We start from the raw sequence: 27,229 nt of genomic DNA, 5'->3' as shown, positions 1-27,229 counted from the left end.
AGCTACGGAATCTGGCTGTGGGAAGAACACTGGTAGTTCCACTGTTTGATTTAGGTGGAACGGTGAAATAACCTTTGGTAAAAATTTAGGATTAGTCCTTAGGACGACTTTATTTTTGTGTAGTTGTATAAAAGGTTCTTGTATTGTAAACGCCTGAATTTCGCTTACTCTTCTTAGAGATGTAATGGCGATGAGAAATGCAACCTTCCAGGTTAGGAACTGTATTTCGCAAGAGTGCATGGGTTCAAAAGGTGGACCCATGAGTCTTGTTAAGACAACATTTAAGTTCCATGAAGGAACAGGTGGTGTTCTTGGTGGTATAATTCTTTTAAGGCCTTCCATGAATGCTTTAATGACTGGTATCCTATATAGGGAAGTTGAATAGGTAGTCTGCAGGTATGCAGATATTGCCGCAAGGTGTATTTTAATGGAAGAGAAGGCTAGGTTAGATTTTTGTAAGTGAAGCAAGTAACCCACTACATCCTTTGGAGTTGCGTGTAAAGGTTGGATCTGATTATGATGGCAGTAGCAGACAAACCTCTTCCATTTACTTGCATAGCAGTGCCTAGTGGACGGCCTTCTGGCTTGCTTTATGACTTCCATACATTCTTGGGTAAGTTGTAAGTGTCCGAATTCTAGGATTTCAGGAGCCAGATTGCTAGATTCAGCGATGCTGGATCTGGATGTCTGATCTGTTGGTTGTGTTGTGTTAACAGATCCGGCCTGTTGGGCAATTTGATGTGGGGTACTACTGATAGGTCTAGCAGTGTTGTGTACCAGGGTTGCCTTGCCCAAGTTGGTGCTATTAAAATGAGTTTGAGTTTGTTTTGACTCAATTTGTTTACCAGATAAGGAAGGAGAGGGAGAGGAGGAAAAGCGTAGGCAAATATCCCTGACCAGTTCATCCATAGGGCATTGCCTTGGGACTGCCTGTGTGGCTATCTGGATGCGAAGTTTTGGCATTTTGCGTTCTCTCTTGTTGCAAACAAGTCTATTTGAGGTGTTCCCCAGAGTCTGAAGTAAGTGTTTAGAATTTGGGGGTGAATTTCCCATTCGTGGACCTGTTGGTGATCTCGAGAGAGATTGTCTGCAAGTTGATTCTGGATCCCTGGAATAAACTGCGCTATTAGGCGAATGTGGTTGTGAATTGCCCATCGCCATATCTTCTGTGCTAGAAGGCTCAACTGCGTTGAGTGTGTCCCCCCCCTGTTTGTTTAGATAATACATTGTTGTCATGTTGTCTGTTTTGACAAGAATGTATTTGTGAGTTATAAGTGGTTGGAAAGCCCTTAATGCTTGGAAAACTGCTAGCATTTCTAGGTGATTTATATGCAGTTTTGTTTGATGTACGTTCCATTGTCCTTGTATGCTGTGTTGATCGAGGTGTGCTCCCCACCCTGTCATGGAAGCATCTGTTGTTATTACGTATTGTGGCACTGGGTCTTGGAATGGCCGCCCTTTGTTTACATTTATACTGTTCCACCATAGAAGCGAGAGGTAAGTTTGGCGGTCTATCAACACCAGATCTAGAAGGTGACCCTGTGCTTGTGACCATTGTGATGCTAGGCACTGTTGTAAGGGCCTCATGTGTAGTCTTGCGTTCGGGACAATGGCTATGCATGAAGACATCATGCCTAGGAGTTGTAATATCATCTTTGCTTGTATTGTTTGTGTTGGATACATGCGTTGTATGATCTTGTTGAAATTTTGAATTCTTTGTGGACTTGGAGTGGCTACACCTTTTGTTGTGTCTATTATGGCTCCCAGGTATTGTTGTACTTTGCACGGCAAAATGTTGGATTTTGCTAAGTTGACGGTGAAACCTAGTTTGTGGAAGGTTTGTATGATTTGATTTGTGTGTTACATTTACATTTTGTAAAGACTCTTGGTGCGGTTGTTAAACCAAAAGGCAATACTTTGAATTGGTAATGTATTCCTTTGAATACGAACCGTAGGTATTTTCTGTGCGATTGATGTATTGGTATATGGAAATACGAGTCTTGGAGGTCTAAGGTTGTCATGTAGTCCTGTAGTTTTAGCAATGGTAACACTTCTTGTAGCGTGACCATGTGAAAGTGGACTGATTTAATGTAGGTGTTTAGTATTCTGAGGTCTAGGATTGGTCTCAGTTTTTTGTCCTTTTTTGGTATTAAGAAGTACAGTGAATAGACTCCTGTGTTTGTTTGTGTGTTTGGTACTAATTCGATTGCATTCTTTTGCAATAGTGCTTGAACTTCTATTTCCAGAAGTTCGGAATGTTGTTTTGATAAATTCTGTGCTTTTGGTGGTATGTTTGGAGGGAATTGTCGGAATTCTATGCAATAACCATGTTGGATAATTGCTAAGACCCAAGTGTCTGTAGTTATTTCCTCCCATGCTTTGTAATAATGACCTATTCTTCCCCCCACTGGTGTTGTGTGGAGGGGGTGAGTGACATCTGAGTCACTGCTTGGTTGTAGGGGTTTTGGGGCTTTGAAATTTTCCTCTATTCCTAGGGAATTGCCCTCCTCTGTATTGGCCCCGAAAGCCTCCCCTGTACTGTCCCTGGTAGCTGGACGGTGTTGCCTGCGAGGTGCTGGCTTGTGTGGCCTGACCCCAAAACCCCCCTCTAAAGGGTGTCTTGCGGAAGGTGCTGTAGGTTCCTCTGCTCTGCGGGGAGTAGAGTGCGCCCATGGCTTTAGCAGTGTCAGTGTCTTTTTTAAGTTTTTCGATTGCCGTGTCCACTTCTGGTCCGAACAGTTGTTTTTCGTTGAATGGCATATTGAGCACTGCCTGCTGTATCTCTGGTTTGAACCCAGACGTTCTTAGCCATGCGTGCCTTCTAATGGTCACAGATGTATTAATTGTTCTTGCAGCTGTGTCTGCTGCGTCCATAGAGGATCGTATCTGGTTATTTGATATGTTCTGTCCTTCCTCAACCACCTGCTTTGCCCTCTTTTGTAGTTCCTTGGGTAGATGCTCGATGAGGTGTTGCATCTCATCCCAATGGGCTCTGTCATAGCGCGCAAGTAGTGCTTGAGAGTTAGCGATGCGCCACTGGTTTGCAGCTTGTACTGCGACTCTTTTCCCAGCTGCATCGAACTTGCGGCTCTCTTTATCTGGGGGTGGTGCATCCCCAGATGTGTGGGAGTTGGCTCTTTTCCGAGCTGCTCCTACTACGACGGAATCTGGTGGCAGCTGTGTGGTGATGAAAACAGGGTCTGTAGGAGGTGCCTTATACTTCTTTTCCACCCTTGGCGTTATTGCCCTACTTTTGACCGGCTCCTTGAAGATTTCCTTTGCGTGCCGAAGCATACCTGGCAGCATAGGCAGGCTTTGGTAGGAGCTGTGGGTGGAGGAGAGGGTGTTGAATAAAAAGTCATCCTCGACTTGTTCTGAGTGGAGGTTTACGTTGTGGAATTGTGCTGCTCTAGCCACCACTTGAGAGTATGCTGTGCTGTCTTCTGGTGGTGAGGGCTTTGTTGGATATGCCTCCGGACTGTTGTCCGACACTGGGGCGTCATATAAGTCCCAAGCATCTTGATCCTGGTCACCTTGGCTCATGGTGGTGTGAGCCGGGGAATGTGACGGAGTTTGTGCTGGTGAGGCGTTAATTACAGGCGGAGGAGAGGGTGGCGGAGTCACCTTTTTCACCATTTTTGTTTGTGGCGCCTGGTCTGTTTGAAACTCCAGTCTCCTTTTTCTCCTAATAGGGGGAAGGGTGCTTATTTTTCCTGTTCCCTGCTGTATGAAAATACGTTTTTGCGTATGGTCCACTTCGGTGGATTGCAGCTCTTCCTCAAACCTATGCTTACGCATCTGAGAGGACAGTGATTGCTCCTCTGTATAAGAGCCTGGACCTGGGTCGGTTACGGGTTGTTTCGGCACCGAAACCCTGCCTGTATCTTTTTTCGGCTCCGAGGTGGCTTTTTTCTTTTTTGGAGTCGAAACCTCTCGGCGTCGATCTTCGTTGGTGCTGCTGTCTCGGCGTCGAGCCGTTTCCACACCGCTCTCTCGGTGTCGTTGCTTTTCTCCAGCACTTTCTCGATCCTGAGAAGGCTGCGTGCCGGTGTCTCGACCGGAGTCGGACGATCTCAGCACTGTTTGGGCCTTTTTCGGTGCCGATGGTCGGTCACCGAATTTATGGGTGGAGCCATGGCCTGGTGGCAGTGGCGTCCACTGGGCCTTGTCACTTTTCTTATGTGTTGTTTTCGACGTCTTACTCACGGTTCTTTGATCGTCGAATTCCTCGGAGTCCGATTCGTGGATCGAAAAGGTTTCTTCTTCCTCTTGTTCCTCGAACTCTCGGTGCGCTGTCGGCATGGACGCCATCTGAAGTCTCCTGGCTCGACGGTCACGGAGTGTCTTTCGGGACCGGAACACGCGACAGGCTTCGCAAGTCTCCTCACTGTGCTCAGGTGACAGGCACAGGTTACAGACCAAATGTTGGTCTGTATAAGGGTATTTGTTGTGGCATTTGGGACAAAAACGTAACGGGGTCCGTTCCATCGGCGTTGTTCGACACGCGCTCGGGCCGACCAGGCCCCGACGGGGGATCGAAAACTACCCCGAAGGGCACCGGAGTGCGTCGATCTTCGATGCGGTGTTGAATCTAACTACGCCGATCCCGAACGCAACAATACCGACGAAAATCTTCCGATATTTACAAACTTTCCGTTCCGAAACTCGGAGCGACAGGAACACGTCTGAACCCGATGGCGGAAAGAAAACAATCGAAGATGGAGTCGACGCCCATGCGCAATGGAGACAGATGGAGGAGTCACTCGGTCCCGTGACTCGAAAGACTTCTTCGAAGAAAAACAACTTGTAACACTACGACCCAACACCAGATGGCGAGCTATGCAGAACATGTGTATCTACAGCGACAGATGCCATCGAACACAAAGTCGCTTGGTTTTATGGAACTCTGTAGTTCTGTCACTATTTTACATTAAAGCTCTTTTTACATCTAGGGTGTGCAGAGCTCTTTCTGCAACTGAATTGGGTTGCAGAAAGAAAACTGGTAATTCTACTGACTGGTTTAGGGGGGAAGTGGAAACTACCTTTGGAAGAAATTTTCGGTTCTTGTGAAGAACTACCCTATCTCTGTGTATTTGGAAAAATGGTTCCTCCAACGTTATTGCCTGGAGCTCACTCACACGTCTTAGTAAAGTGATAGCTATTAAAAAGGTTACTTTCCATGATAGAATTTGAAGTGGACAGTTATGCAATAGTCCAAATGTTGGCCCCATAAATCTGGTAAGTACAATATTGAGATTCAAAGCAGGTGCATGGTCACTCTGGGTGAAATTACTCTTTTAAGGCCTTCCATGAATGCTTTAACAACTGGTACTTTTAAACAATAATAAGCGCTGTCTTCTTTGCAGGTAGGCAGCTACTGCAGCAAGATGCAGACGTATTGAGGTGTACTCTGGGCCACAAGTTTGCAACTGGAGTAGATACACTATTTTGGACAGTTGCATTAAAATGATCAATATGTTTACCACAGCAGAAGATAACAAATATTTTCCACTTAGCAGCATAACACGCTCTGGTTTTGGGTTTTTGTGGAAATGCTCATGCAGTCTGGGGGTAGATTCAAGCATCCAAAATCTATCTATGAGTTCAGGAGCCAAATCGCAAGGTTGAGTTCCTTTGGATTTGTATGCCTGACTTCTCCATGGGTCTGAGTGAGAACATCCGAGTGGAGGGGAAGCTTCTAGTGTGACACTATTCAGATTTCAAGTAGTGTGGTGAACAATGGTTGTCGTGGTCAAGCAGGAGCTACTAGAATAAGGGTGAGAGACATTTGCCTGAGCTTCCAAACCACAAATGGAAGAGGAAGAGGCAGAAACGTGTATGCAAATATCCCCAGACTAGTTTATCTATAGAGCATTGCCTCTGGATAGTGGCTGTGAGAGCCTAGAGGCGAAGTTTGGACATTTTCAGTTGTCTGCGGTTGCGAACAGATCTATATGTGGAAACCCCCACCTGTGAAAATATGGAAGGAGGACTCAGGAGTGGAGTTCCCATTCATAGACTTAGCTGTTATGGTGTCTGTCCGGACTAAGACAACTTTGACTGTCAGGTGAACTAAGAAAGCTTTGAGCACCACATAAACTGTAACAAATTCTAGGTTGTTGATGTGTAAGACTTGGTTTCTGGAATTCCAGTGTCCCTGGATTGTGAGGTACTTGGAGGTGAGCATCCCAACCTGGGAGGGACGTGGTCTGGGTGTGTTGCAGGCAGAGTGGAAGCGTAATGGAGTTGGTAAGCCAGATGTCCAGGTATCGGAATGCTCTGTTTGTGGAGATGTGCTGCAACTACCGCCAGACATTTGGTATACACGAGGTGCGGTAGTGACCCTGAATTGGAGCACATTGAACTAATGTTTTCCCTGTATAACGAACCTGAGGTTTTTGGGGTGAGCTGAACGGATTGAAATGTGAAATTAAGCTCCTTTAGAGTCTAGTGCAGGCAAAAAATTGCCCTGCTGCAGCAGAGGGATAATATCCTGGAGAGTTACCATATGAAAGTGTTCTGAAAGGATGTAATGATATAATGGCCTGAGGTCTAGAATAGGCCAAAGTTATCCATATTTTTGGGGAATTAGAAAGAATAGGGAGTATACTCCTGTGCCCTTATAATGAAGAGGGACCAGCTTTATGGCCACTTTGTGAAGGTAAGCCTGTATTTCTTGATTTAGCAAACTTACATTTTCTATTGAAAGTTTGGGTTTGCGAGGTGGGATGTTTGGGAACGTTTGGAGGTCTTCTGAAGAGCTCCAGACAATAACCATGTTGGATAATGTCCAACACCCACTGGTCTGTTATGGTTGTGCAAGTGGGGGGAAAATGCTGTGGACGTCCCCCGACAGGTGTTAAATAGTTGGGGGAATGAGAAGAGAGTCACTGTTTGGAGGTGGAAGGGGTAGCATGAATGGAGGCACCTTTTCCACAACGCTTGAAGTTGTTTCCCCTATATGAACCTAGGGAATATCCCCTTGAAGAGGAGGTTTGATGTTGCCTTTCGGAGGTAGAGGCATCTGACGCTGTTGTTTTGGTTCCCTGTTTGTATGTGGGTCAACGTAAGTAGCCACAAGAAGTGGGGATATGAAGTGCCCCCATGGATTTGGCAACTTCTGTGTCTTTCTTCATTTTTTCTAATGTTTGACTCACCTGGGGACCAAAGAGATGTTGGTCAAAGGGGACATTTAAAAGTGTCTGCTATACTTCTGGCTTAAAACCAGATATGCACAGCCAGGTGTGTCTACACTACAACTACTGTATACTTGTGTTTATGCTCCTTGCACCTGTGTCTCATGCATTAAGAGCAGATCTGATGAGTTGTTGGAGATCATTTTGTCCTCGAACAATTCAGTGACTTTTTTTTGTACTCCTCAGGTAGGTGTTGGAGGAGCTCCTCCATTTCATCCCAGTGGGCTCTGTCATATCTTGCCAAAAGCCCTTGAGTGTTGGCAATTCACCCGTGGTTGGCTGCCTTAGACTACCCTTTTACCTGATGCATCAAAAAGTTTAGACTCTGGGATCGGTTCCGATACCGAAGTGGAAGATTTCTGTGCCAAAGTAAATCTTTGTTTCGGCGCCAAAGTTGTCAGAGCTGGGGTGCTGGGAGCCGAGAATGCAGGTGGTCGGCTCGGCACTGTGAGTTATCGGTTCGGTACAGCAGCGGGAGGTTTCAGCTTCGTTTTCAGCAAATGGTCGGTGCCTACCATAGCCTGTCGGCAGTGGTGGCCCGGAAGCCGTATTTTTGGTAGGTACCGAAAGTCTTTTGGTGAGCTGGACAGGGGCATGTGTACTCACTGCGTGCTGTCCTGAAGGAAGATATTATATCTGCATGCTGAGCTCAGTCTCAGAGTCTGATTCAGAGCCCAGTATGGAAAAAGCCTCTTCTTCTGCTGCTGAGGCCTTGTGCAGTTCTTTCTCCTGTTAGACATTAAGGTGACTGAAGATGTCGGGTGTCTCCTCAAGGTCTTTGCTCTGCATTTCCTTCCGACGTGCCCAACGAGAACCCAGAATGTTTCTTCGACCAAAAGGATTGACAGGCCTCACAGCTCTCCTTGTCGTGGTCAGAAGACAGACCCAGGTTGCAAACCTGATGGAGGTCCATGTGCGGGTATTTCGCTTGCCAGCTGGGACAGAACCGAAATGGAGTCCATTCTATTAGCAGCGCAATGTCAGTCGAATCAGATGAGATGAGAAAGAAAGGGCCGAATGGGCTAGGCCCTAATGCTATGAGTGGAGAGCGTTGAATTGACAATTTTCTTCTGCTTTTGAAGGTCGAACATAGAATCTGAACAATAACAATGCTGACGAGTATAGAGGTTAAAAACGGTCCGTATTGAGCCCGAAAACCGTCTCGAACCGTGGCACCGAAGAACGCGTCTGAACCAGATGGTGGAAAAAAAAAACAATCCAACGATGGAGTTAATGCCCTGTTTGGTATCACCAAGAGGAGGGGCCACTTTACCTCGTGACTCCAGAAGTTTCTTAAAAGAAAAACAACTTGCACACATCCTCACGTAACACTATTAAGATGATAGGAGTATGCATCTACAGCCACACATGCCATCGAACATATCTTTTTTCATATATGGAAATCTGCCACCATCTCATGCCTGCTGGGGAGGCAGAGGGTGTGTGTAACAGTGTAGCACTCCAGACCACGAATTCATGCTGACGGGGTAAGTAACATGCTTCATTCGTAGCATGTGGTGGCTGGACATACAAATACAATGCATAGACTATAAAACCGTTACTTCTCTTGCAGTGGCTCTAGGCATTATATGATGCATATGCTTGAAAAATGTCTGTAAAACTGTTTGTTACAAGAACCAGTTGTCTGACATGAATATCCACACAATATGGATTTGTGAACTTGTGTGAATTTTACCACGTAGCCACCTTACAAATGTGTTAATGGGATGTTTCCTAAGAAAGCCATTGAAGCACCTTTCTTTCTTGATGAGTGGGCTCTTGGAATGGTTGCTAAAGATCTTTTGGCCTTTACATAACAAATCTGGATACACTTCACAATCCATCTTGCAATTCCTGCTTTAGAAATGGAGTTACCTTTCCTTGGATTTGAGAAAGCTATAAAAGCATTTAGTCCTCTCTATAATACATTAGTGCCCTTTTACCATCAAGTGTATGGAGAGCCCTCTCCACCAAAGACTCTGACTTAGGAAAGAAGACTGGTAAATCAAGTGTTTGGTTCAAGTGGAAGGGGAAGATGACCTTTGGGAGGAATTCTGGATTTGTACAAAGATGAACCTTATCCTGGAAAACCTGAAATAAGGCCACTATCACTAGAGAATAAATTTCACTCTTAGGAAGTTATAGCAACAAGAAAAGCTACATCCCAAGAGAGGAACTGCAGAGGACACAAATGCACTGGTTCAAAAGGTGTGGACATTAACCGCATAAGAACAACATTTAGGTTCCACAAAGGTGCTGGTGGTGCATGTGGCGAAATTACTCTTTTCAAACTTTCCATAAAAGCTTTGCTGAGTAATATATACGAAAAAGTGGCTGATGCTTGCAGTTTTGAAAATAAGCTGCAATTGCTGCAGGCTGTAACCATATGGAAGTGTAAACTAAACATGCCTTTTGGAGGTGTAGGAGGTAGCATAGTATCTGTTGGTCTATAGGTGCGAAAGGATCTAGCTCCTGGGCTGCACATATGGGTACAAAACGTTTCCATTTAGCTGCATAGCAGAATCTGGGTGTCTTGCCTCTTTTAAAATCTCTATACATTCTGGAGGCAATTGCAAATATCCAGACTCTACCACTTCAGGAGCCAGACTGCAAGGTGAGTTGTTTGGGGTTTGGATGCCTGACTCTGCCCTCGGTGCTAATGAGAAGATCTGGTATGCTGGGAAGCTTCTTGTGAGTTACTAAGGACAAATCCAATAGCTGCTGATGTGCCAAGTTGGAGCTATGAGAATCATCTGGAGACTGGTTTGTCTGAGTTTTCTGATCAGATATGGAATGAGTGGGAGAGGCAGAAAAGCATATGCGAATATCACTGACCAGTACATCCCCTTACTTTGATGTCTGTGTGGTACAGGCTCTATGGAACTCTTCAGCAACACAGCTTTCTCTTCTCCATTCATAAGGAGAAGATACTCCGGATTGAGGGTTTGTTTAAATGGAGGAATGTTTGGTGGGTGGTATTTGAGTTCTAGGCAGTATCCTTTGCATACGATGGACAGCACCCACTGGTCTGACGTTATTTCTGGCCACTACTGGTGCAATTGTTGTAGCCTCCCCCAACAGGTGTTGTGTGGTTGGGGGAATGTGAGGTAAGTCATTGTTCGGTGATGGAGGCTCTCTTTGGGGGAATTTCCCAAACTTTAACACTCTGTTTGAAACCTCCTCTGTAACAGCTCTTGCCAACTTGTTGGTGAAATTGTTGCTGCTGCTTTTGGTATATATGGGTGTCAGAGGTGGTGGTTTTGGCAGTCACTCTCCCCAATACCGCCAAAAGGACTGCTGACGTGGTGTAGTAGACTGCAAAGCTCCCATGGATTTTGCAGTCTCAGTGTCTTTCTTTATCTTTTCTATTTGGGAGTCTACCTCTGGGCCAAATAGATGTTTTCCGTCAAACAGGACATTAACTAGGTGTTGTTGGATTTCTGGCTTGAACCCAGAGATGTGTAGCCAGGCATGCCTACTTAGGAGTATAGAGGAATGTATTCCTTTTGCAGATGTGTCAGCACTATCTAGGCACAACATATGGTTGCACTAGAGACTTGTCTACCCTCTGCAACCAGATCCCCCCAAATTTCCTGTACTGCTCTAGGAGATGTTGTATTAGGTCATCCATATCATCCCAGGTAAGCCTTTTATACCTAGATATAGGTCTTATCGAATTAGCTATCCATCAGTGATTGAGGTGTACAACTGCTACCGTTTTCCCCACAGGCTAAAAAGGTGTCGAAGATGCATGGAGCTCCAGCGCAACCTGTCCGAACCAGATGGTGGAAAAAAAAAATCAATCTAACAATAGAGCCACTGGACATGCACTTTCTCTCAATGAGGAGGAGACTTGATGTCATGTCAGGAACGAAATAAAGTCTCCTTTAAGAGTTGTAAAGTCAGAGCCCAACAGTAGATGGCATGAGTGTACATAGCATGTGTATCTGCAGACCACACATGCTACGAATATTGTTTTCCCTACATGTAGTGGGAAATCTGGTACAAAAAGTGTTTTTGCTTCACAATATGGCTGTGTACTATCAATATATTACACAGAAGCCCATCTAACACCCAGTGTGTGTAAAGATATTTCTGACAAAGCCTGTGGATTGATACAAAATGCAGGCCATTCAATTTGATTAATAAGCAAAGGAGATCCAACTTATGGTAAAAAAAAACCTTGGGTGAGTACATAACACTATCTGGTCCTTTTGTACGTGCAAGTAAAGCTGTTCAGTGGACAAAGACCGAAGATCACCAACATGGAGTAGAAAAATTTGTGCCACTCCGAATACAACCATGTAAGGTGCTGTAAAGAACAGGAATGTAGAGGTTCAAAAGGTAACCACATTAATTGTGTCATTGCTACAATTGCATTCCAAGAAGTTGCTGGGATAACTCTGGGTTGAATACTCATTTTTAATAACTCCATAAAAGCCTAAATGACAGGAATTCGTAAAATAGATTGGTATGGTCTGTTCAGTAGGTAAGAAACTACTTCCACTCATTTACTCTTATGGTTGTATCACCCAAGTTAACCTTTGTAGAATTAAAAAAAAAAGTGTATTTGATCGATGCCTTAAACAGATTCTTATGCACAGGATCACAGTACTGCAGAAACTGCTTCCACTCTGTTATATAAAAAGCCCTATTAGTACAGCAACATACTTCACTGTGAACAGGTAGGTATTCTTAGGGAAGCTGTAAAGTCTGTAAATGCTAAAATTCTAAGGTTTCAGTCCCAATCAAGAGATTTGAGATTGGGCTGTAGAAGCTGACTCCGATGCTGACTAAGTCTGCTACTTGGGGAATTTTACAAAATGGAGGGATGGACATCTCTAGCATAAGTGAGAGCCATACTTGACGCAGCCTGATGAGCTCAATGTCCATGCTGCTTCACATATTTCCAAATGCATATGGCATCAGTGTCGATCTACTGTTGCAGAGTCATCTGGCAATTCTACTCAGAGGATCTGCAGCCACCAGGCTGCGAAATGCAAACTGCTTGAACTATCAATGACATTTGAGGAAAATATCTGCCTCCTTTCTACTAAGTGCAGTACATGGTGATCATGTGTTCATGCGATTCAAGACCAGTTTCACTGTAAAGCATCATCTACGATACACTCATAGACCACTGTATTGGCTTTAGTTCTAGCACATTAATATGCAACTCCCCATTGCTGTGTGATGACTTGCCTGATTTATCACTCTTGACCTGCACTTCCCACAATTTGGTTTGTTCCACTATGGAAGCTTGAGCTGTATCCTAGGCTCAAACAACCCTAAATTCTCCAAAGCCCAAGTCACCTGCGACCATCCCTGTGCTAATCATTCTTGTAATAGACACATTTGAAGAGATACATGTGGATCGAGAGCCAAGGACATCATCATCATTCCCAACAATTATATTATCGGCGTCATCAGAGGATGCAATATGTGGTAAAATGGAAACACCTTTTGAAAAGAATCAACCATTTCTCCATATATATGGAAACACTGTTGCTTCCAAATGTATTAATTTTTAATGTTCTGGATTTGCAGCGACAGCTGAATGTGAACACTAACGGATAGCGTATCTGAATAACTTATTCAGTGTAGTCTTGACATTTTCATTGAATTGTCCCCATTACTAGTCAAATGTCTAAGAACTGACAAACATACATCTTGTGACAGCACAGAAGCGCTGCCACCACAAACATAATAGTTGAAAATTCTTGGCTACCATTTAATGTAAAATTGGAGCACTATAAGCTACCACAATCACAGAAATCACAGGTATCTGTAATGAGGTGGGGGCATGGCAAATGAAAGCAAGCATCCTAATGAACCAATATCATCATAATCTCCCTTTTGTAGTACGGGATGACTTCTTGGAGAGTTGTCATTTTTAAACAGATGGTTGAGTATTGGTTGAGAAGGTATTAGTCTAGGATCAGTCTCAGCATTCCACCCATTGTGGGGATTAAGAATGCCACCGAGGACACACCATGTACACTATCTACATATAGCTCCCTTCCGTACTAAGGCACAGACCAATGATCTTAGGTTAATGGGGTCCACTGACGGGGGAATACCTTCAGTCTGCACTCAAGAGGTGCACTGTGGATGGAGTGAACCAGCTCTGAGTCACTGCCTGAAAGTTGAGGCACCTCTCTTCCTTGAGGTCCTTTAGCTCGTGATGGTCTGTTTCTCTGAAAAGTAACACCTGTGTTTGTACAGGTTACATGAACTGTTGTTGCCCACATAGGTATGTCTATTGGGTTAGTAAGGACTGCTATGATCTGGAACCTAGTCACAATGTTTACTGTCTGAGGGAGAACGGGCACTTTTGTTGTAGCCTCCCCAGTGCTTTGTTGGCCTCCATATCCTCATTTCCTCCATGAAAAGGTACTCATCAAATGACATGGCTACGAGGTGCTGCTGAACCTCTGGGCAAAAATCTAATATCCAAAGCCACATATGTGAGTAATAGGCTTATGTCTACATGCCATGTCAGCTGCAACTAAAGCACAGCATAGGTTGGGACTGGAAATGGTTTTGCCTACTTGGATGTTTTCCTCAGCTTTCTTCCCACAAGTCTATAGAAGATGCTGTAACAATTCCGATATCACTTCCCAGTGGTTCCCGTGATATTGACAAAGTAGTGATTAGCTATTGGGGATATGCAATAACATTGCATCTCCAACTGTCACTCACACACCAACTGCATACATTTTCTTGCACCCTTTGTCAGATGGAATATCACCACTGCTCTGGATGAATGCCCTTTTAGGTGCAAGGAATCAGGCAGTACAAGTCCTCTTATAGGTGGTGCGATGATGCGGTGAAGCTTTAAACTGACGTTTCACCCTGGGTGTGACCGTACTACTCTTCACAGGGTTTTTAAATATATCTAGAATGAGCAAGTTCAATCAGGTTTTTCATTTTTGTAACATCCTTTGAAAGACTACATTAATCAAGGGCGACTACTTGTACATAGCCTTCGTTGATTTATGCTCTGCTTTAGATCTCATTCCAGAAAACAAGCTTTAGGCAGTCCTGAATAACACAGAGTAGCATGTAGGTGCCGCCCCAGCTTCTGACATGAGTTTTTATATATTTTTTCCATGCCCTCAGATATGTAGCAAGACTGACAAGATTGGGTTTCTACTGGCAGTGTGCAAAAACTAAGTTATTACCCTATTACTTCTGAGAGTTCACTATACAGAATGAGGAGGGAGGCAGGTGGTGAGAAATCTGGGGTTATATAGACTATCACCCGAAAGAGGGTTCCCGAAGAAACTGATACACTCCTAACTGCAAATTCATCACCTTGTAAATCAGTACCAAAGCAATGCCCCCTCCCACCATGAGGTAATGCACTGAAGGGAGGACTGAGCAGAATAAATCACCATCCCTTTGGACTTGAGAAGCGATGCAATAGTGCTGCGTGAAAGTATGCACAGATGCCCACATAGCTGCCTGGCACATGTTCAAATCCGGAACACTTAACCACCCACTACAATTCAACTATAACTACCATATTGGATCAGCTTGCCCCTCTAAAACTGAAAAAACTGCGAAATATCCCATCTAGAGCTTGGTTCAACAATGATCTCAACTCTGAGAGAAGACAACTCAGAGCCACAGAAAGACTTTGGAGATCTGACCCCTCCTCCACCCACTTAGATCAGCTCAGATGTGCACGGAGAAGGTACAAAAAACACATATATAATGAAAAAAGATCCTTCTTCCAGAATACCCTTGACAGAGCCAAAAACCGTCCGAAAGAGCTCTTTAACATCATTAAACAACAAACGACCAAACCTACTCCCAACCCCTTACCCACCACTGAGACCACCTGCGTTAACTTTGCCAACTTCTTCAATGATAAAATCACTGAGATTGAACGTTCTTTAGCAAGGGACTCTCCCCCCAACATTGTGCCCCTCCTCCCATCCACTGTCAATCTTACCCCCACTCTATACCCCTCTGACAACTCTTCCCCCCAAACCGAGATCACTCTCCCCATCCGGTCGCATCGGCCGGCCCCTGCCAACTGGAGTTCTTTCCAACCCCTCCTGGTATCGGACATCTCCAAACTCATGTCCTCCTCCAAAACCTCCTCCCACCTAGCTGACCCCCTCCCTTCCTCCTTGGCAAAAAAACTCCACCAGTCCCTCTCCCCTACTTGGACAATGATCATCAATAGCTCCCTTCAGACTGGCGTGTTCCCTGACTGCCTAAAACTAGGCCAAATCACGCCAATTTTGAAGAAACCAGGAGCAGACCCGAACAACCTCCACAACTACAGACCTGTCTCCAACCTTCCCTTCCTGGCCAAAATTCTCGAAAAATGTGCTCTCCAACAATTAACCCAACATATTGACTCCAACAGCCTCCTAAACCCTCTTCAATCTGGCTTCAGGAAAGGCTGCAGCACTGAATCCGCCATCCTCAACATTGTAGATGACCCCCTCATCTCTCTTGACTCTGACAGACCCTGCCTACTCATTCTCCTTGATCTTACAGCAGCCTTTGACACTGTCGACCATAAACTCCTTCTCGACTCCCTCCAAAAGAGAGTAGGCATTGAAGGCACTGTCCTCCGCTGGTTTTCCTCCTTCCTACAAAACCGTACACAACTAGTAAAGCTTCTAAACTCAACCTCGCCCACCTCCCCCATTACCAGAGGGGTCCCCCAGGGTTCTGTCCTCTCTCCAACCCTCTTCAACATCTACATGGACCCTCTTACCACTATCCTCACCCGAGCTAATATCCCCTTCCACCTCTATGCGGATGACACGCAACTCTATATTGAACTATCTTCCTTAGATGACATCCACCACCTGAACAATACCCTTAAAGAAGCCCTTTGCTGGCTCTCTCATAACCACCTCAAACTCAATCATGAAAAGACGGAAATACTCCTCCTCTCGAAATCTAACCAGCTTCCTCAACTGCAAGAATGGCTAAAATCTATTGACGCCCTTAATTGCACTCTCTCCCCATCTACCACGGTCAAATCCCTGGGAATCTCTCTGGACTCTAACCTGACCTTGCAGGACCATATTAAGTCAAACGCTAATAATGCCTTCCGCAGCCTTAAACTTCTTCACAAAATCAAATCCTTCATACCCCACGATGACCTCAAACAGGCCACTCAAGCACTGGCACTCTCAAGACTAGACTATGGGATCTCTATCCTCACTGGCACGGCCAAATCCCGACTCGCCCCTATGAGGTCCACTCTTCATGCAGCAGCTAGACTAGTGACAGGAACTAACAAATTTGACCATATCTCCCCAGCCCTGAAGAACCTGAAATGGCTCTCGATTGAGGCCCGCTGCCTGTTCCGCACTGCCTGCCTGACGCACAAAGCCCTTCACACTGGAAAACCTGAATACCTCGCTAACAAGCTAGTGAAAGCTGGTCAAACCAGATCTCTGAGAAGCACAAACTCTCTCCTCCTCCTCCTCCTTCCGAAACCCAACAAGCAAAAAACTCGATCATGCTCATTCTCTAACAACGCTCCGAGAATATGGAACTCCTTACCCATCCACATCAGATCTAACACCTCCCACCTGTCCTTTAAGAAACTACTGAAAGAATTCCTCCTAAACCACCCCTCTCAGTAATAAGGGTCTCTCCCTCTCCACCCCCCCTTCCCCGAACTGCCACCCTTCTATCCGTGAGAACCCACTTGTACCCCCATTGTACAAAATGACTCTTGTCTTGTTGTGTTTCTTATGTTTATTCTTATGTTTATCGTGTTTATTCTTATGTTTACTTCCTGTCATGCTGTAAAGCGCTCTGTTACCCTCTCGGTCTTGCTAGCGCTATAGAAAACTCTTAAAAATAAAAAAATAAAAATAACATAAAAAAACACCCCAGGCTCATGTTGTGGTAGTGTTTTTTTTACTGGTGGAATGAGTCCTTAGGTTCTTAAGAGGATCGTTTTTGGGCAAGACCAATAGTTTGATGCAGAGAGTAATCCATCTTGATAAGGTTTGTTTCGCGGGCGATTTTCCTTCCTGCGCCCTGGCGAACATAGCAAACAGTTGAACAACATGGTAGTTCACATTCCTACCAATGAAGAAACTAAAGGCATGCTGGACGTCTACCATGCAGCCACTCTTCCTCTTTATAGGGATGCAGTAATGAAAATAATGCAGGGAGCAAGATAAACAGTCTCACATGGAAAAGTGATACCACGTTAAGAAGAAGACATGCACTGTTTCTAAGTACCAGCTTGTCAGGGGAAAAGGTAGTGAACAGAGACTAAACTGACAAGGCCGAAAAATCGGTAATGCAACAAGCAGAAATGATGCAAATTAGAAACAGTTTTCAAGGTTAAGAGTCTCAGGTACAATTTGAAGGGAGCATACATCAAAACCTTACAACCAAAGTAAGGTCCCACTATGGCATGATGAAGGGAGCAGGTAACTTATGGGAACTGAAATCCCATTACATCACAACCAGTAACTAGCCAAAGTGGAGGGAATATGCTCAAAGTCAGGAGTATCAGATGCTCTGAGCCTAGTCCAGGGCTATGAGCTCTACTCTAGCTCCATAAATGGTTTGTGTAGGTTGCTGGAAAGGCTGCAACAGATGCTGCTGGCAGAAAGCTAGGCTCATATAGTAACATTGGACCTTCCTCTACTACTGGCCTCAATTGTGGGTAGGGAATGGCAATTCCAAGGAATGAGCCTTAGCACTTCTGTTTTTGTATGCTCCAGAGCCTTATCCGCCTTAGCTCCAAAAGGTCTGGCCTCATAAAAGGACATATCCATCAAATGATGCCTGAACGTCTCCTGAAAATTAGATGGAGTGCATTCAGGAGTGCCTTCTGACAATGACATTGGTGCACACTGCATGAGAAATTGTGTCTATGGAGTCAACCCAGAATGGAAAAACTGTTAAGCTGCATCTTGTCTATTTTGGACCATTAGCACGAAAACAGTATGTAGCAAACAACAAGCAGGCAGCATTCAAATGGGAAGTGCCAGACTGCATGTGAAAACCTCTTTCCTGTTCATTGCATCAATTTTCTATGATTCCTTTCTGAAAAATACAGGGTCGCTATAAGCCAATCTATTGTGCCTAGGAATGGGGTAATTCACTGCTGATACAGAAAATGGTATTGGCTAGGCTGACATAATGGGTCGACCACAGCCTCTTTAAATTGAAAAAGAGGTCCTGCAGTAGAAGGTCCACTTTGCAAAACCTCTGTAATATTTGCCTTAGTCTCTTCAGTGCGGATGGGCATTTCTAGCACTTTCACCAAACTCCTAATAGCAAAAGAAGCACTTTCTGTGGTCAGGGACTCGAAATGAGATTCAAGAACGGAGTCTGGGTTTGCAGGCCACTGACATTGTGTATGTTTATATAAGCCAACATCAGTATAATGAGAGAACAATCAGTTATCTGCCACCTCATCACTGCCGTCATGTTGGGTAGCTTGAAGACCTTGTATTGCATCCAAAAAAGCCTCCATCCTCCTGAAGTTGGAGAAAATGGTAGAGCAAGTGAGGAGGCAGCACCAACAAAGAAGTCAATGAAAGAAAGAGAGGAATAGAGACGAAGAGAAAGAGGGACAGAAGTGAGTGGAAAGGGAACGAGGCAGACCAATCAACAGATGGGTAGGGTGGCAAAAAGAGGAGACTGCAGTTGAGGTGCACCACAGTATAAAAGTGGTGAGCAGGATAATGTGTCTGAAGTATAGAGGTACACGTACCATGTTGACAAACGCAGAGATGAAGACGAGGAGGATGGTGAAAATCCCAATGAAGGTGCTATTGGTTCGAGACTGGACAATCTTGCGGGAAACTTTCTGCAGAGCAGAGGGAAAGAGCTGGAAAATTGAAGAGAGTTGTTCAGATATGTATACACCATACATCGTGGAAAGCACAGCACACAAGATCTACACCACATACCTTGATGTCTTAAGATCATTAAGGTCAGGTACTCACATTTATACAGGAGTAGACAGCGCACACAAACAAGATGTTCGCTAGAATGATGAAGATGGCTCCATGGACGCCAAGCATTAGAGGAGTGCTGTGGGTGAAAATTAAAAATTTGTCACAATCGCAGAAAATGTGCAGGACATGGCCCTCTTGATGTGCAATATGCAAAGGTTGTGCCTTTTGATGAAGACAACCGTCCTCTCCTAACTCCAGTTTGTACAGTTTTTCAACTGCAGTCAGTGACATTTTGTGAATGCTCTCACAACAAAGCTGTAGACCACTGTCAATAAGAAACAAGAGAGGGTGGGTAGTTGCCGTGTCTGAGAGTTACAATACCAAGATGAACGCAGTTGCAGCAATGAGTCTCTCCCAGATAATCTCTTAGTTAAGTGTATATACAGTTGCGCAATTCGGTACCATTCATTGCATCTTGCATATCTACAGGTGGATGTGGTCATGAGCAGGTTGTGGGGTTTTGTGGTGTGTGCAATGTCACCAGTGATCTGGTAGCTGCAGGCTTACCTTCACAGTGCCAGTAGGTATACAAGACCTTCTAAATGAACATCTGGCCACTCACTCTAAAAACAATAATTCGTTTTTTAAATTGAGGAGGTAAAGAATTAAAGGTGTTGAGAGCCTGCCCTGACTCTGGGATACCATTACCTGAAATATATGATCTTCCTTACATTGAGACAAGTTCAAGAAAAACATCTCTTAGTGGGACAAGTGCAGAAAAGTGGGAGTCACTCATTCACATCATCTTTCACAAACTACAGCAATCCATTTGAAAACCTGCCTGATCTATATTGACCCTAACCTTTAGCTTTGTCCACTTCCTACAGCCTCAGTCTCAAACACCATGCTCGTCCTCTAGTCTTAGGGTGACTCAGCGTCTGCGCAAGCCCATCAACCTTCCCCTGATTCAATCTACTATCTTCCGACTAGGCCCTAAAAACGGTTCCTACTCTCCTTTCTGGCACCTTGCACCCTTCTCCAAACAAGACTGCTTGTTAACAGGGTCCCCACCATGCTCTGGTTCTATGTTCCTAATAAAGAGGGAAAGTCTAAATCAACCCTTAATTTAGTTTGCCACACAGTCTTCTCTTGCTCCCTCTCTGACTAGTTCTATGGTCTCAGCAGCCTGAAAGTGTATTTGTATTTTGGTACCAAAATTACTTACTGTGGGAATATCACAATCTGAATAAAAGAAATGAAGCAAAAGACGAGCAGCGTGCAAGCCACGTATCCCCCGAATCGATCATCCACTTTCTTGGAATACTGTGGGAGAAATGGAAGAAGTCACAGCATGTGAACGTGAGGAGGGAGATGACAAGGGAGGAGAAAAGGAGGAAATGAGATGGGAGTAATAAGAGAGCAAGATAGCTGTAGGGAAACAGAGCTAGAGATGGCAAAATTAGAGAAAAAAGGACAATGTAGAATGAAGGAGGATGAGAAACTAGGAAGAATAAGCACGTGGAGGAAGAGGGAACAAAATATAGATACTCTGGGATAATTGGGAAAAAAGACACGAGGAGACGCGAGGGAACAGTAAGCAACATGGTTTAGAATGGTGGAAATCAGAAGGGAAAGACTAGGACAAAAGAAAGATACCTTGAAAGATCAAGGAATATTTATGTGGAGGGAACTTCCGTAAGAGATTAATAGGGAACAAGAGAGAGGAATAACTTCCCCAATATTGGCTTTGGCCCTGGACCATCTACCTTGCTTAAGCCGTGTACCCTTTTTGCAGTATTCCACTCCCTGCCTCCTGACCTTTGGAAGGCGGCTGTCCTCCTAGACTCTACAAAGGCCTTTCCATTTGATATCCATCCTGCAGTTCATCAGATTTGGCAGAATGACAGGGATCTCCATCAACTGGGCTAAATCTGTCATCTTCCACCCGGCTCCGGCCACTTTCCAGTTCAACATCGATTTTCCCGAGATGGGGTGGTACCTCGGTCAAGTACATGGAGGTCTGGATTAGCAAAGACATTGGTGAGCTCAGGTGGGAGAATTTTGGCAGAGCTATTGAGTGGCAGGAGTAGCAGATTCTGTGATGGTCTAGATTACTTGTGTCGATGGCTGGAAGGGTGGCCACTACCAATATGGTGCCTAAGTTTCTCTATTTCTTTGGTAATGTCCAAATGCCCTTGACAAGAATGTTGTTTAATCATATCAGGTCCCTCCGGATTAGGCTCACCTGGAAAAGAGGGAGCTAAGGTTGGCCTGGTGGGTGCTGACCCTACTATTTGACCAGGGACGCATCAGTGCTTAGAACTCAATTATCACTGCACACAGGCACAATTTGTCAGTTGATACACTTGGAACCGTACATGCCACATATGGCAGTTCAGTTAGACAGGTAAGTTCCCTGTCCCTTGGCTACTTTTGATTGTACCACTCTGAGATGGCCATGGGGTGACCTGGACACCATAGGGTGGGTTCCACCGCAAGGTCCGCCTGCCTTCCTCACTATTCAAAGTAGCTGCCATTGGCACTAAATCTGACCATATACCACCCCCACACCTCCCACTTGATGGACATGCGAGCCTGCTAGCAGCTCTATTGCACGCAACTGCGGATAATGGATGACATCTATCCAGATGGCTCCTTTGTTACACTACAGGATATACAGACAGCCACTACTTACCCTCCCCTGGATGTCTTCTTATATTATAGGCTGCGTGGCACATGTATGCAGGCACATCCCACCTTCTCCTCAGAAGCCTGTCAGATTCTAGCCAGTAGACTTAATTTTGATATTACCCTTCCCCTATGCAACGGATTACAAATTTGTGCTATACCATGCAAACCTCAGCTCCGGTCAACAAGCCCAGGGCACACATGAAGTGGTAACGTGAGCTTGGCATTGATATCCCCAATCAACAGTGGGGCTACTGTTGCGACCACGTTTCATGCTCTCCCCAAATTATAGGCTCTGGCTTATCCACATCAAATTCCTACACAGTCTAAACCACATACCCTTCAGTTGCAGAGAATAGGCATTGCAGATGACACTCTGTGCATGCGATGTGGCGTGGAGGGTGCCAGTTTACGACACCTGGCTTTGCTGTGTCTGAGAAGAGTGGATTATTGGGATCAGGTATTCAGGGTGACAGATGACATAACAGTTGTCGTGGTGCCATGGCTTCCTATGGTGGCCATCCTTGGGTAGGTGAAGATGTTACATCCAGTGTGCATGAACTGTAATGATGCTGGTGAAGAGGTCAGTTCCCATGCACTGGAGGCGTGCCACTGTGCCAGAAGTCTGTCATTGGGTGGCTGATGTTACCTTCTTCCAGAAACAACTGGCAGAATATTGGTCTCTCACACCAGCTTTAGAGACATGTGGGCATCAACCAAACTGTGCTTTGCAACTGGGTCCAACCTTTGAAAGGAGGGGGAACACCTTACCAAGATGAGATTCAGATGGTGCCTCACTCAGATGCAACACCCTAGTGGAAGTCTGCAAGATCACTCCTGTTACTACAGCCATACCGATTGCCACTTTTTATGCCCTTCCTGGGAAGATGTTGCCCAAAATGGTCTTATTACCAGAGACAAATTCTACCATTCAAGTGTATTACTGCATGAAAGCCTTTTAATGTGCATGTATTTCCAGAGCAGAGTTTTATGTTGTGTAGTGTACTGGAAAGGCCATTAAATATAAGCTTGAAAAAAAGATGTAAGGAAATTGTGTCAGGAGAAGAGGAAAAGAAGAAGACAGGGCTACATGGAGAGGGAGAAGACACAGAATCTCATACCTTCTTTTCTAAATCTGCCGTCTGGAAAGTGAGGAGGAACTTCTTGACATGGTCCTTGCGCAGCTGATCAATGCTTCTAGCATCAATTGCTCTTCCAAGAAACTCGTCCACCTCGTCCTCAGGGTTTAGTGCTTCCTGAGCATTCCTACTATAATCCAGATCAAGTGAAAATGTGGGACGGTGGTGAGAGGGGAAAGAAAAGAAAAGTAAGGAGAAAGAAAAAAAAAAAAAACACAAGAGAGAGAACAAAAACAAAGAAAGAAAAAGTGAAATGAGGAGAGATGGTGAATGTAAAGTAAGAGACAGATTGCAGTGGCAACCAGGCAGAAAGGAGAAAGAAGATACAGGTGGCAGAAGAGTCAAGAGAAAGAAGAAAGACCTCAACAAGGAATACAGAAAAACAGACCAAAAAGGCACAGTGCATGGCACACTACGTTTATCTTAAGTTACAGGATTAGTTTCAGCCAGGAATTCCTCCCCCATATACATCCAAAGCCTCCCATCACTGAGAAAGTTCATCAGGAACTTCCTATCACTGACACTGTAGGACTAAGGGTATGGAGTGGGTGCCTTCAGTTGGGATTGGGGAACCCTGTCATACAGAGACTGGAAACTCTCTCAAATCTTTTGAAAGCCAAGTTGATTTTTTAACAGTACACACATTTTAAGGCATGTATCTGGCAGAAGGAGGGAGGGAGCTTCGTCAGTTTCCCGTGACTAGGTTTTATATCACTGGGTCAGCTTTATGGTCAAACACTGGAAAGAGAAACGATTTTCCCCCTGCCTTATCTGTCCCTGGTAAAGGCACATCCATTGGAGGCCCATGAACTGAGTCTAGTGGAGGAGGACTGCTCAGTGACTGGGGAATCCAGTGGCACGGTCATCCTGTTCCAGAATCTGTAAGGGAAAGTGGGATATAGGTTCATGCACTGCTTAGTCAGCAGTAGTCAGCCCAAAGCAGGAGCAACTGACCAACAGGAATGCTGAAGGTGGCAAACTTTAGGAGCAGACTGTCTTGGTCGACACTTTGTACTCCTGTGCATCTTTTGTTGCTTCTTTGCTACCATAGAGAAGAGTTGAAAAAGAAATCCAGATCTTCACACAGAGGTAGAATCACCTAGCCCAATACCCAAAGGCACCAATAGTCATATTTATTTAAATATACTATGTTTTGGTTGTTCAGCATTTAGAGATGGGATTGACACAGACGCTAAGGAAATGTACTAAAATGAATCAATTAGGAGATTCGGAGACCTGTTTTCCCCACTTCTTCTTAAGAGGGAGCATTTGCTGAAACAGCAGAGTTCTGCTGCTCAACCAGTTCCTTTGTCAAGTAAGATTAATCTCGATCACCAGGGATTGAGACGTGTCTTGTCTGGATAGGACTCTCATAATGGGCATACACAGGAGTTTGGGGGGGAAATAGTCTTTCGCACTAGTACTAGTACTACAACTCGTCAGTTACACAGTCCGACAGAGACGTGGTTCCTGTGAAACACTGTAGAAAGGAAGGTTCCTTGAGGTACTGGTGTGACTTCATTGTGCCAACATGCCAAAAGACGCAAGGACAATCACACAGACACCACAAATTAGGACTGACTAGTATGCTCACATCCAGATGAGCAGTCAGACTCGACCAGACAACAGCATCACTGCTACAAGCACAACTTCCGTTACAAAGGGAGCCTTAATTAACAGATGCAAAATGCCTTTACCAGACCCTCAATACACGATCCATCCAAAAAATCATTACATACTGTGGGAAAGATGGTTATGCAAGTTGGTACTTTCAGATGCCTAGGAAGGATTAACAACCATTGCCTATGGACTATAAGGGCCTTCAGATATCGTCCCTCCGTGCAAAACTGACTGTAGAGATGCCTCGATACACACAAGAGTCTGTGACCTACTGAATGTACCACTTCACTCTCACAATAAAATCCTGTGTCTCCTGCACTATGGAACTGCCAATAGCATGTCTGAGAGAGACAAACCGCGTTACTTTGGTAGCATGCATAGCACAGCCATGCACAGAATGGCTGCTCCCAAGAATTTGGCAAGAGTGGCTGCCCATGCTGGGGAAGGCCTTTTGTGCTCATTTATTTTATTGGTGTTATAAACTGCATCTCCAAAGTGTTGATACCAGCATTTGTGACTCTTTAATATATGGCAGTATACCTGCAGGTTAGGAATCAGGAAGAACCACCACACTAAAGTAAGGAGCAGGCAACCCTCATACAGTTCACTAAGTTTTTACCATCACTATTCCCTTTTGAGACAGACCAGTGCCCCTCACCCTAAGTTGCCAGGACACAGCCTCATCTCTCAATTTCCAAGTATCAGCTTATTGCTTCTATGAAGTTTCCCCTCCCACACACTCAATTTTCTTTCCCAGCATGTGCCCAGTGCTTCCCATGGGTCTCAAACTGGTTAAATCGACAAGTTTTTTGGTGATGTTCCTCCACAATATGCTGGGTTTTTGCCCGTCCATTTCCAAATATGTGCTGTAGTATCCCCAGAGCTGCATTATGTTTGACAATCCCTGTAGCCCATTTTCATCGTCTATGTTGCAATATGCTCCATGGTTCACTAACAAATCCTCCCCCACACTCAGCTACCCAATCCCCAACGACATTATTCCTCACCATGACCCCTGAAAAATTTCCGAATAGTTGCATCGATACTCCCCAGAAAGCTGGTTCTTACCACATTCCTCCCAACCCTAGGCAAAAGCTGGTACAACCACAGTTCCCTAGGAAACATACCTATAGTTCCCTAGAAAACTTCCTTTACCTCTCCACACTTCCAACCTTAGCCCCTCCCCTTTTCCCTGTATGGAGTCAGGTCATTAGGAATTTTCAGGTGGCAGGCATTGGTTTCACATCAGCACTTACTTGTCTTTGCTGGACTCATCGATACCCTGCAGAAAGGAGGAGAGGTGACGTTAAGGAGGAAGGCCATGTGAGTTGAACCCCACCCCCCCAACAAAGTGATAGTCTTCCCATTCTCTGTAACCCAAAACTCTTGCCTCTACCACATCCAGTATCCATCCCTCCCCCAATTAAGTACTATCGGCCCCTCCTCTCCCCCACAGTCAGTACCATGCACCTCCTCTTCCTGTCAGCTCTCTATTCAGCTCTTTCACCAACACCACTTCAGACCCTAGTATCACCCACAGTCTCATTTAGTCTCTAAAGTAGGCAGGGGCTACAACTGTCATCATATCTGTCCTCACCACTCTACAGTAGGGTTTCCTACCCGTCCTCTGCTGTCATCAGCAGCAGCGTGGTGAGGACCACAGACTCTGTATTCACTCACATACAAGCACTAAGAACCTACCATTCAAGCACATTAAAGTACAGGGCCTTGCCAAAGACTTCTGTGCAGGCTGCTTTCACAAGGAAAGCAGGGAGTCCTACAAAGCCCCAGAGAAGCTCACCATAGAAACCTGTGAAGCCAAGCTGCCCTAAACATGCCGTGAATACCCACTGATTAGACGACCTCAAGGAGAGAGCTGTTCCTCTCCATTCCTGGCAAGAGTTGCCACCTGAACAGTATTTTACCAGCTTCACAGGTATTTTCATGCAAGAAAGGTTTAAAGAAACTACAAGAAACTCATTAAGGAGGAAAGTATCACCCTTAGCCGTGGTGTGTTAGTACTCTGGAAGAGTGAAGCCTCATCACAGAAGTCAGTGGAGGTACGCTCCCCCATGAATTTGTATGTAGTGACTGCCAGTGTTTCACAGCTCTTGAAAGAGCCAAGTTTGATGGAGACCTCATAAGCAGCCACCCCAAGCACACGGAATCTGCTGGAAAAGGCAGACCGCTGTACAGACACCTGGTGCATTGTACTCTCGCCAGCTTTGGCACAGATTAGCTGCCAGTGTTCAGAAGCCCAGAGAAATCTCACCACAAACATCAAGAAAAGCATCACTCCCTTGCAGCCTGGGCGTGAAAAGGCTGCCATCACTTAGCAGCCCCTGAGGAGGTGGAGCAGGTTTTTAATTACACACACGCATAGGCTCCCTAGAGTAAAGCTGAGCAGGCCCTTAGCACTCGTACACACAGAGCAGCCCTGAGACCAGAGCACCCAGGGGCAAATTACACTGTGCAAATGACACCACTCTGCAATCCCTAGGAGAAATATTATCCAAGACTTGCGGCTCAATTAAACATAATACAGACAAGTGCAGTAACTCCACCTCTTACAGAGCAGCAGAAAAGGATTGCTTTCCATAATTAGGCACATAAATGACAACATCCTAAAACAGCCCCAAGAATCAAAGCACAGGTAGAGTTTGTTGGCCTGCACACT

General features: G+C 45.0%; 1 protein-coding gene across 1 annotated transcript in view; it reads right to left on the bottom strand.

Annotated features, from left to right (window-relative positions):
* ADCY6 (adenylate cyclase 6) overlaps positions 1-27,229 on the bottom strand; it is a 362,703-nt gene that overhangs the window by 149,920 nt on the left and 185,554 nt on the right. The window contains exons 11-15 of the mRNA XM_069230504.1: positions 25,809-25,834; positions 22,915-23,062; positions 20,331-20,428; positions 19,154-19,241; positions 18,919-19,035 (exon numbers count right to left, since the gene is read on the bottom strand). Coding sequence (XP_069086605.1) covers positions 18,919-19,035; positions 19,154-19,241; positions 20,331-20,428; positions 22,915-23,062; positions 25,809-25,834 — 477 coding nt within the window. The remainder of the gene's footprint in view (positions 1-18,918; positions 19,036-19,153; positions 19,242-20,330; positions 20,429-22,914; positions 23,063-25,808; positions 25,835-27,229) is intronic.

The sequence above is a fragment of the Pleurodeles waltl genome, chromosome 4_2, assembly GCF_031143425.1.
Source record: "Pleurodeles waltl isolate 20211129_DDA chromosome 4_2, aPleWal1.hap1.20221129, whole genome shotgun sequence".
In the NCBI taxonomy this organism is placed as follows: Eukaryota; Metazoa; Chordata; class Amphibia; order Caudata; family Salamandridae; genus Pleurodeles; species Pleurodeles waltl.
Note: the sequence above shows the minus strand (reverse complement) of the source record. Positions and strands in the feature narration are given on the sequence as shown.